Here is a 12,094-nt window from a genome sequence, read left to right as displayed (position 1 = left end):
GAGGCTGAACGTTATACATGTGTGATGTGTCCATGAGGCTGAACGTTATACATGTGTGATGTGTCCATGAGGCTGAACCTTATACATGTGTGATGTGTCCATGAAGCTGAACCTTATACATGTGTGATGTGTCCATGAGGCTGAACCTTATACATGTGTGATGTCTCCATGAGGCTGAACATTATACATGTGTGATGTGTCCATGAGGCTGAACGTTATACATGTGTGATGTGTCTATGAGGCTGAACCTTATACACGTGTGATGTGTCCATGATGCTGAACCTTATACATGTGTCATGTGTCCATGAGGCTGAACCTTATACATGTGTGATGTGTCCATGAGGCTGAACCTTATACATGTGTGATGTGTCCATGAGGCTGAACCTTATACATGTATGATGTGTCCATGAGGCTGAACCTTATACATGTGTGATGTGTCCATGAGGCTGAACCTTATACATGTGTGATGTGTCCATGAGGCTGAACGTTATACATGTGTGATGTGTCTATGAAGCTGAACCTTATACATTTGTGATGTGTCCATGAGGCTGAACCTTATACATGTGTGATGTGTCCATGAGGCTGAACCTTATATATTTGTGATGTGTCCATGAGGCTGAACATTATACATGTGTGCTGTGTCCATGAGGCTGAACCTTATATATGTGTGATGTGTCCATGAGGCTGAACATTATACATGTGTGATGTATCCATGAGGCTGAACCTTATATATGTGTGATGTGTCCATGAGGCTGAACCTTATACATGTGTGATGTGTCCATGAGGCTGAACCTTATACATGTGTGATGTGTCCATGAGGCTGAACGTTATACATGTGTGATGTGTCCATGAGGCCGAACCTTATACATGTGTGATGTGTATATGAAGCTGAACCTTATACATGTGTGATGTGTCTATAAAGCTGAACCTTATACATGTGTGATGTGTCTATGAGGCTGAACCTTATACACGTGTGATGTGTCCATGATGCTGAACCTTATACATGTGTGATGTGTCCATGAGGCTGAACCTTATACACGTGTGATGTGTCCATGAGGCTGAACCTTATACATGTGTGATGTGTCCATGAGGCTGAACCTTATACATGTGTGATGTGTCCATGAGGCTGAACCTATATATGTGTGATGTGTCCATGAGGCTGAACGTTATACATGTGTGATGTGTCCATGAGGCTGAACCGTATACATGTGTGATGTGTCCATGAGGCTGAACCTTATACATGTGTGATGTGTCCATGAAGCTGAACCTTATACATGTGTGATGTGTCCATGAGGCTGAACCTTATACATGTGTGATGTCTCCATGAGGCTGAACATTATACATGTGTGATGTGTCCATGAGGCTGAACCTTATACATGTGTGATGTGTCCATGAGGCTGAACCTTATACATGTGTGATGTGTCCATGAGGCTGAACCTTATACATGTATGATGTGTCCATGAGGCTGAACCTTATACATGTGTGATGTGTCCATGAGGCTGAACCTTATACATGTGTGATGTGTCCATGAGGCTGAACGTTATACATGTGTGATGTGTCTATGAAGCTGAACCTTATACATTTGTGATGTGTCCATGAGGCTGAACCTTATACATGTGTGATGTGTCCATGAGGCTGAACGTTATACATGTGTGATGTGTCTATGAAGCTGAACCTTATACATTTGTGATGTGTCCATGAGGCTGAACCTTATATATTTGTGATGTGTCCATGAGGCTGAACATTATACATGTGTGATGTGTCCATGAGGCTGAACCTTATATATGTGTGATGTGTCCATGAGGCTGAACATTATACATGTGTGATGTATCCATGAGGCTGAACCTTATATATGTGTGATGTGTCCATGAGGCTGAACCTTATACATGTGTGATGTGTCCATGAGGCTGAACCTTATACATGTGTGATGTGTCCATGAGGCTGAACGTTATACATGTGTGATGTGTCCATGAGGCCGAACCTTATACATGTGTGATGTGTATATGAAGCTGAACCTTATACATGTGTGATGTGTCTATAAAGCTGAACCTTATACATGTGTGATGTGTCTATGAGGCTGAACCTTATACACGTGTGATGTGTCCATGATGCTGAACCTTATACATGTGTGATGTGTCCATGAGGCTGAACCTTATACATGTGTGATGTGTCCATGAGGCTGAACCTTATACATGTGTGATGTGTCCATGAGGCTGAACGTTATACATGTGTGATGTGTCCATGAGGCTGAACCTTACACATGTGTGATGTGTCCATGAGGCTGAACGTTATACATGTGTGATGTGTCCATGAGGCTGAACCTTATACATGTGTGATGTGTCCATGAGGCTGAACCTTATACATGTGTGATGTGTCCATGAGGCTGAACCTTATACATGTGTGATGTGTCCATGAGGCTGAACGTTATACATGTGTGATGTGTCCATGAAGCTGAACCTTATACATATGTGATGTGTCCATGAAGCTGAACCTTATACATGTGTGATGTGTCCATGAAGCTGAACCTTATACATATGTGATGTGTCCATGAAGCTGAACCTTATACATGTGTGATGTGTCCATGAGGCCGAACCTTATACATGTGTGATGTGTCCATGAGGCTGAACTTTATACATGTGTGATGTGTCCATGAGGCTGAACCTTATACATGTGTGATGTGTCCATGAGGCTGAACCTTATACATGTGTGATGTGTCCATGATGCCGAACCTTATACATGTGTGATGTGTCCATGAGGCTGAACCTTATACATGTGTGATGTGTCCATGAGGCTGAACCTTACACATGTGTGATGTGTCCATGACACTGAACCTTACAAGTGTGATGTTCCCTTACTGCTATACCTTAAAGGGGTTATCCAGGAAAAAAAACTTTTTTTATATATATATCAACTGGCTCCAGAAATTTAAACAGATTTGTAAATTACTTCTATTAACAAATCTTAATCCTTTCAGTACTTATGAGCCGCTGAAGTTGAGTTGTTCTTTTCTAAGTGGTCTCTGATGACACGTGTCTCGGGAGCTGTCCAGAGTAGAAGCAAATCCCCATAGCAAACCTATTCTGCTCGGTGCAGTTCCTGAGACAAGCAGAGATGTCAGCAGAGAGCACTGTTTCCAGACAGATAAGAACAACTTATCTTCAGTAGCTGATAATTATTGGAAGGATTAAGATTTTTTTAATAGAAGTCATTAACAAATCTGTTTAACTTTCTGGAGCCAGTTGATCAAAAAAAAAAAAAGTTTTTCCTGGAATACCCCTTTAAACAAGTGTAAATGTCAATCAGTGTGATCTGTCCATAGTGCTGAATCAGGTCAGATGGAACGTGCCATACTACTTACTTTAACAAAAGTGTGAGGTGCCTATAAAGTTGAGCCCAGCACAATTGTGATCTGTCCATGGTGCTTAAAGGAGTGGTGAACCCAGTGGTGAACAACTTATCCCCTATCCTAAGGATAGGGGATTAGTTTGAGATGGCGGGGGGGTCCAACCGCTGGGGCCCCCTGCGATCTCCTGTACGGAGCCCCAAAAGCCTGCGGGAAGGGGGCGTGTCGACCTCCACACGAAACGGCGGCCGACACGCCCCCTCAATACAACTCTATGGCAGAGCCAAAACGCTGCCTTCGGCAATCTCCGGCTCTGCCATAGAGATGTATTGAGGGGGCGTGTCGGCCGCCGCGTCGTGCAGAGGTCGACACCCGCTATCTGGCCGGAGAGCCTGGCCCCCGTACAGAGAGATCGCAGGGGGCACCAGCGGTCGGACCTCCCGCGATCTCAAACCTATTCCCTATCCTTAGGATAGGGGATACGTTTTTCACCACTGGACTACCCCTTTAAGCCTGTGATCTGGCCATAAGACCTTACAGGGGTATAAACAGATTTGTAAATGACTTCTGTTAAAAAAAATATATATATTCTTTATCCTTCCAGTACTTAATAGCAGCTGTATGCTACAGAGGAAATTCTTTGATTTTTGAATTTAGTTTTTGTCTTGTCTACAGTGCTCTCTGCTGACACCTGATGTTCATATCAGGAACTGTCCAGAGCAGGAGAAAATCCCCATAGCAAGCCTATGCTGCTCTGGACAGTTCCTGACACGGATAGAGGTGTCAGCAGAGAGCACTGTGGACAAGACATTTAAAAAAGGAATTCAAAAATCAAACAATTTCCTCAGTAGCATACAGCTGCTAATAAGTACTGGAAGGATAAAGATTTTTTAATATAAGTAATTTACAAATCTGTGTAACTTTCTGGCACCAGTTCATATAAAAAAAAAAGTTTTCCACCGGAGTACCCCTTTAAACAAGTGAAAGGCGTTAACATTTAATGTCATCTGTCTATGGTGCTGAACCTTACAAAATTATAACAAATGTGTGATCCGTCTATGGTGCTGAATCTTAACCAAGTGGGATCCCCCATACTACTAGATCTTGTCTATAAGTTGTCTATGGTGCTAATAATCAACACAAGTGTGATTTCTCCTTAAAGTGGTACTCCAATGGAAATGTTTTTTGTTGTTTTTTTAATCAACTGGTGCCAGAAAGTTAAACAGATTTGTAAATTACTTCTATTAAAAAATCTTAATCCTTACAGTACTTATTAGCTGCTGAATACTACAGAGAAAATTATTTTCTTTTTGGAACACAGAGCTCTCTGCTGACATCATGACCACAGTGCTCTCTGCTGACACCTCTGTCCATTTTAAGAACTGTCCAGAGTAGGAAAAAAATCCCCATAGAAAAACATATGCTGCTCCGGACAGTTCCTAAAATGGACAGAGGTGTCAGCAGAGAGCACTGTGCTCGTGATGTCAGCAGAGAGCACTGTGGGGTCATGATGTCAGCAGAGACCTCTGTGTTCCAAAAAGAAAAGAATTTCCTATGTAGTATTCAGCAGCTAATAAGTACTGGAAGGATTAAGATTTTTTAATAGAAGTCACAAGTGCTAAAATCAACATAAATGTGATCTTACTATGGTGCTGAACCTTCCACAAATGGGATCTCCCCATAATGCTTCACATTACACAAGTATAAGCTGTCCAACACAAGTGTGATCTCTCCTTAATGCAAGTCCTTAGGCTGTCTGGGCATGCTGGGAGTTGTGGTATTGCAACGGTTGGGAAGCACTGGTGTAATGTGTCCATGGTGCTAAAAGCAAGCTGAGTGTGATCTGTCTATGGTGCTGAATCTTACACAAGTGGGATCCCCCATACTACTAGATCTTACACAAGTATAAGTTGTCTATGGCGCTCACAATCAACACAAGTGAGATCTTTTATTAATGCAGGTCCTAAGACAAGTGTGATCTGTCCATAAAACATTTAATGAGTGAGAGGTGTAGCTTGTGCTAAAAATCAGCATAAGTGCAAACATCAGTGTGATCTGTCTATGGTGCTGAACCCTACACCAGCGTGATTGTCTTTACATAAGTGTAATGCAGTGTTTCCCAACCAGGGTGTCTCCAGCTGTTGCAAAACTACAACTCCCAGCATGCCCGGACAGACATGCCCAGACAGATCTGTCCATGGTCCTGAACCCTACTCAAGTGGGATCTCTCCATACTACTAAATCCTACATATTTATAAATCGTCAATGGTGCTGTCTCCTTAATGCGGTGTTTTCCAACCAGGGTGCCTCCAGCTGTGTCAAAACTACAACTTCCAGCATGCCCAGACAGCCGAAGGCTGTCTGGGCATGCTGGGAGTTGAAGTTTTGCAACAGCTGGAGGCACCCTGGTTGGGAAACAATGCCTTAATGCAAGTCCTCAGACGAGTGTGACCTGGTCACAAGACCTTAAACAAGTGCTAAAATGAATATTAATGTGATCTGTCAATGGTGCTGAACCTTACACAAGTTGGTTCCCTGCTAAACCTTACATAAGTGTAACAAAAGTGTCATCCGTCTATGGTGCTGAATCTTAACCAAGTGGGATCCCCCATACTACTAGATCTTGTCTATAAGTTGTCTATGGTGCTAAAAATCAACACAAGTGTGATGTTTTCTTAATGCCGAAGGCTGTCTGGACATGCTGGGAGTTGTAGTTTTGCAACAGCTGGAGGCACCCTGGTTGGGAAACAATGCCTTAATGTAGGTCCTAAGACAAGTGTGATCTGTCCATAAGACATTTAATGAGTGAGAGGTGTAGCTTGTGCTAAAAATCAACCTAAGTGCAAACATCAGTGTGATCTGTCTATGGTGCTGCTGAACCCTAATGTGTAATGTAATGCAGTGTTTCCAAACCAGGGTGCCTCTAGCTGTTGCAAAACAACTACAACACCATGCTGGGAGTTGTAGTTTTGCAACAGGTCCTAAGACAAGTGTGATCTGCCCATAAGACATTTAATGAGTGAGAGGTGTAGCTTGTGCTAAAATCAACCTAAGTGCAAACATCAGTGTGATCTGTCTATGGTGCTGAAACCCTATAGGAGTGAGATCGTCTTTACATAAGTGTAATGCAGTGTTTCCCAACCAAGGTGCCTCCAGCTGTTGCAAAGGCAGTCTGGGCATGCTGGGAGTTGTAGTTTTGCAACAGGTCCTAAAACAAGTGTGATCTGTCCATAAGACATTTTAATGAGTGAGAGGTGTAGCTTGTGCTAAAAATCAACCTAAGTGCAAACATCAGTGTGATCTGTCTATGGTGCTGCTGAACCCTAATGTGTAATGTAATGCAGTGTTTCCCAACCAGGGTGCCTCCAGCTGTTGCAAAACTACAACTCCCAGAATGCCCAGACAGCCAAAGGCTGTCTGGGCATGCTGGGAGTTGTAGTTCTGTAACAGGTCCTAAGACAAGTGCAATCTGTCCATAAGACATTTTAATGAGTGAGAGGTGTAGCTTGTGCTAAAAATCAACCTAAGTGCAAACATCAGTGTGATCTGTCTATGGTGCTGAAACCCTACAGGAGTGAGATCGTCTTTACATAAGTGTAATGCAGTGTTTACCAACCAAGGTGCCTCCAGCTGTTGCAAAGGCAGTCTGAGCATGCTGGGAGTTGTAGTTTTGCAACAGGTCCTAAAACAAGTGTGATCTGTCCATAAGACATTTAATGAGTGAGAGGTGTAGCTTGTGCTAAAAATCAACCTAAGTGCAAACATCAGTGTGATCTGTCTATGGTGCTGCTTAACCCTAATGTGTAATGTAATGCAGTGTTTCCCCAAACAGGGTGCCTCCAGCTGTTGCAAAACTACAACTCCCAGAATGCCCAGACAGCCAAAGGCTGTCTGGGCATGCTGGGAGTTGTAGTTCTGAAACAGGTCCTAAGACAAGTGTGATCTGTCCATAAGACATTTTAATGAGTGAGAGGTGTAGCTTGTGCTAAAAATCAACCTAAGTGCAAACATCAGTGTGATCTGTCTATGGTGCTGAAACCCTACAGGAGTGAGATCGTCTTTACATAAGTGTAATGCAGTGTTTCCCAACCAGGGTGCCCCCAGCTGTTGCAAACGCTGTCTGGGCATACTGGGAGTTGTAGTTTTGCAACAGCTGGAGGCATCCTGGATGGGAAAACACTTGTGTAATGTGTCCAATGGTGCCAAAAACCAAGCTGAGTGCCATCTGTCCATGGTGCCATGTTGCCCAACTTACCACAAGTGTCAGGTGCCCCTAGAGCTGAACCCAGCACGAGTGTGAGGTGGGCATGGTGCTGGAAGCAGGCTGCATCACCCATTCATTCCTACGTGGACTATATAACAAACAAGCAGCAATAGAGAGAGAGATAAAATGCAGAGGCACTCACCTTCCACAGTTGCAGTGACAAACCCGGTCTTCCCCTCTTAAATGCGGTAAGATATAATTGTGAAATCGGTCCAAAAGAGCGTTCATGTCCATCAAGCAAGCTATTGCCTGTAAGAGCCCATAACCAAGGCATCTGGTCAACTCTAGATGGAATAAAACATTGACTCTAGTTTGCTGGCTAAAAAAATAAAGACTGGAGCAGAGTCTTGACAATGCTGCCACTAAAGGACACTACACAATGCACAGACACACAATGCACACGCACGCACACACACAATGCACACACATACACTGGTGCACATAGAGTCAATATGACATTGCTACAAATAACATCAAGTGACAAGAGTTCCTCTTACCATAACAATGGACGCCCCCAGCACCATAAATATCATGGTGTTTGCGCTCATGTGCATATATAGGATATTGACAAGGTTGTGTCTATTTCCCCTAAAAAAGCCGGTTCTCTTCTTCTATTTCCTCCCTCTTCTCCGCAAAGGTCAGAATTGGTCATCTCCCCTCCTCCCCCACCCCAAAAAAAAAAAAAAAAAAAAAATAGCTGCAATCCTTGGTGTTGAAGAAGAGGATCCAGTTACATATAGATGTATATAGTCATGTTGGGTAAACTACTGTACTTACCCCCCACCCCCCAAGGATTCTTCACGATCCCCCCTCCTTCCCTTTCTTAGAGAAGTGTGGGGGTCGTCTCAGTCTTGATCGCCCTTCTTTGACTCCCCCCCCATTATAAAACAATGTGACAAGCTTCTTCTCCCCCCCATCATCATCCTCCTCCACCGCCTGGGAGTTTTTTTTTAGGGCTGTCACATTGCCTGGATGCCAGACACCCCTCTTCTGCATCAATTGATCCAGAGGGGGAAGAAAGGAAAAAGGCCAATCAATAATTCAAGGATCCTGGATGTTGTTCTGTATAGAAGAGGCTGGAGAGCAGAGGGGGCATCGGTCTCCCTTGGCTTCCTGGAGGCTGATCACTTCCTAAATGCAGCTCTCCCCCCAAAAGGCATCTATAGGGTGTATATAGACAGATGGAGGGAGCCCAGCGGAAGTAGGGGGGGCAATGCTGTGTCCCCCCTCTAGAGAGGTAAACGTGATGTGTAGCAGCAGCCTGCACGCCCTGTTCCCTCTTAGTGACATTGCAGCCACAATTGGTATTCTGCACCATGCAGGAGCAGCCACTGGGCTTCCACCTACTAAAATATGCTAATGCCATCCAGCCATTGTTTTAAGTGAATAGCAGGCAGCTAGACAGCCCTGGCAAGGTAGCACCCACCTACCCACTCACCTACCCCCCCATCTCCTCCTGGTGGGATATATCTGGACAGGGATTAGAATGGGAGCCAGGTTGGTGCAAGTGGTAAGGGAAGGGGAGGGGGGGTGCAATTGCAACATTGGGATAAACACATGGATACATATTAGCTGCAAAATGCCATAGGATTCAGCATAGGAAGGGATGCAGGGTTTCTGATGCAGTGGGGGTAAAACTACAACTCCCAGCATGCCCATACATGTTAAGTCAGTGCTTTCCAACCAGTGTGCCTCCAGCTGTTGCAAAACTGCAACTCCCAGCATGCCCATACATGTTAAGTCAGTGTTTTCCAACCAGTGTGCCTCCAGCTGTTGCAAAACTACAACTCCCAGCATGCCCATACCTGTTAAGTCAGTGTTTTCCAACCAGTGTGCCTCCAGTTGTTGCAAAACTACCACTCTCAGCTGTTGCAAAACTACAACTCCCAGCATGCCCATACATGTTAAGTCAGTGTTTTCCAACCAGTGTGCCTCCAGCTGTTGCAAAACTACCACTCTCAGCTGTTGCAAAACTACAACTCCCAGCATGCCCGGACAGCCTTCGGCTGTCCGAGCATGCTGGGTGTTGTAGTTTTGCAACAGCTGGAGGCACCCTGGTAAGGGAAACGCTAACACCATATTATGGCTTTCTATGGTGTGAGCTGGGAATATGTCAAAAAATGAAATGGGGGAAAGGGGGGGGGGGGGTCGGTACTGCAATATTTACTATGTGCTGTGAAACTCTGTGCAGAAAAGGCTTGGAATACCTGTCAGTGCATTAAAGGTGAATTCATCTCACAGATAAAAGGTGTGTGGCGCATGATGCTTGCTTGTTGGTGCCATCTACTGGTGGTTTTGAGGATTGCGTACACAAAAAAAGGAATTTCGTTGATTAAGAGGTTGGGGCCAAATACCCTTCAATAGAAGTAGGTGACTTTCCAGAATTAGACTGACAGGGGGTAATGGAGGCAGAAGGTGACTGATCTCAGCCTTTACTGTCATTTAGAAGGATCACACATACACTATTTGGAAAGGGGACCAGGCACCCCTTGGCATTTTTTGGGTTTTTGTTAAGGTTTTTTATTTATTTTTTGTCAGGGTAGGGTATAGGGAGGGCAAAAGGGGTTAGGTGACCCAAGTACTTCTTATGAAGGATCCATAGTATGTATTAATTCGGGGTTTCCCAACAAGTGCGCCTGCAGCTGTTGAAAAAACTCCAACCTCCAGCATGCCCGGAAAGTCAATGGCACACTGGGTGGGAAACACTGCATTAAAGAAATACTGTAGTGGAAAATAACTTAGCAAGGATAGGGGATAAGTTATAGATCAAGGGGGGGTCCGACCACTGGGACCCCAGTGATCTCCTCTAAGGGGCCCGACAGTCCGCATAAAGAAAGCGTGTCCGTCAATGCATGAAGCGGTGGCTGACACTCCCACCCATGTATACAATAGAGATACATGGAGAGGACGTGTCAGCCGTCGCATCATGTGGGGACGGAACGCTCCCTTCCTGTGGACTGCCAGGGCCCCTTACAGTAGATCATGGGGAGTCCCTGTGGTGGGACCCCCGCGATCAAAACCCTATCCCCTAAAACCACACACAACCTGGTGTTGCTGTTTTTAGAAGAAGTTAGCTCTGGTTTTCTATTCCTGGACAACCCCTTTAAAGGAATAGGGGATAAGTTCTTTTTCACTACAGTATTCTTTTAAAGGGGTTGTCCAGGAATAGAAAACCAGAGCTAACTTCTTCCTAAAACAGCAACACCAGGTTGTGAGTGGTATTACAACCTGTCTCCATTCACTTCAATAGAACTAAGCTGCCACATCACCCACAACCTGAGGATGGAGTGGCACTGTTTTTGGAAGAAATTAGATCTATTTTTCTATTCCTGGACAACCCTTTTAAAGGGGTACTTTGGTGGAAAACTTTTTATTTTTTTTAAATCAACTTGTGCCAGAAAGTTAATCAGATTTGTAAATTACTTCTATTAAAACATCTTAATCCTTCCAGTACTTATTAGCTGCTCAATACTACAGAGGAAATAATTTTCTTTTTGGAACACAGAGCTCTCTGCTGAATCAAAAGCACAGTGCTCTCTGCTGACAACTCTGTCCATTTTAAGAACTGTCCAGAGTAGGAGAAAATCCCCATAGAAAACATATGCTGCTCTGGACAGTTCCTAAAATGGACAGAGGTGTCAGCAGAGAGCACTATGGTCATGATGTCAGCAGAGAGCTCTGTGTTCCAAAAAGAAAATAATTTCCTCTGTAGTATTCAGCAGCTAATAAGTACTGGAAGGATTAAGATTTTTTAATAGAAGTAATTTACAAATCTGTTTGACTTTCTAGCACCAGTTGATTTATAAAAATAAAAAGTTTTCCACTGGAGTACCCCTTTAACTACTGGTCTCTCTGATGCTTGGCTTGGACCTGGGCACTGTTACTTATGCAGTGTTTGTTGACGTTCTTACTGCATTGTATGGGATTCTGGTGGGGCACACTATAGTTGTGGCGCCATTCTTTGAGCACTTTTATCACATTGAGGTCATGTTTGCAATCTATTCATATACATGGATCGGCCATAATAATAGGACCACTGATAAGTGAAGTAAATAAATGGCGACTGTCAGGGGGAGGGATATGGCGGGGATCAATCAGTTCCTGAAGTTGATGTGTTGGAAACAGTAAAAAAAATATGGGCAAATGTAAGGGTCGGAGAAACTCCTACAAGGGTCAAATTGTGGGTCAGGGCATCTCCGAAATGGAAGATGAGGTGTTCCTGGTATTGGCTAGTACCAACCACAAGTGCTCTGAGGAAAGACACCTGGTGATAGGGTCATGTGCACCCAAGGCTAATATGAGTGGGGGATGAGGGATGACTGGCCTGGTCCGGGGGCGCCTGCATCACTTACCTGGGAAAAGATGGCACCAAAATGTCCTATGGGAAGAAGATAAGCCAGCTGAGGCACTGTCATAGTCAATGGTCGGCTGGAAAACCTAAACACTGTATAGACCTGGTCACCCTCTTTTGCAGCAGTTGGATACCC

The 12,094-nt window shown here is 44.2% G+C and overlaps 1 protein-coding gene across 3 annotated transcripts in view; it reads right to left on the bottom strand.

Moving 5' to 3' along the window:
* TMEM240 (transmembrane protein 240) overlaps positions 1–12,094 on the bottom strand; it is a 92,267-nt gene extending 80,173 nt beyond the window's left edge. The window contains exons 1-2 of one of the 3 annotated variants that reach the window (XM_056544760.1): positions 11,960–12,094; positions 7,750–7,891 (exon numbers count right to left, since the gene is read on the bottom strand). In XM_056544760.1, the coding sequence (XP_056400735.1) occupies positions 7,750–7,841 (92 nt within the window). In that variant the 5' untranslated portion in view covers positions 7,842–7,891; positions 11,960–12,094. Of the gene's footprint in view, positions 1–7,749; positions 7,892–8,104; positions 8,273–11,959 lie in introns of those variants that run through there. The other 2 variants (XM_056544758.1, XM_056544759.1) reach the window with 2 other exon arrangements.

This window comes from Hyla sarda, chromosome 10 (genome assembly GCF_029499605.1).
Source record: "Hyla sarda isolate aHylSar1 chromosome 10, aHylSar1.hap1, whole genome shotgun sequence".
In the NCBI taxonomy this organism is placed as follows: Eukaryota; Metazoa; Chordata; class Amphibia; order Anura; family Hylidae; genus Hyla; species Hyla sarda.
Note: the sequence above shows the minus strand (reverse complement) of the source record. Positions and strands in the feature narration are given on the sequence as shown.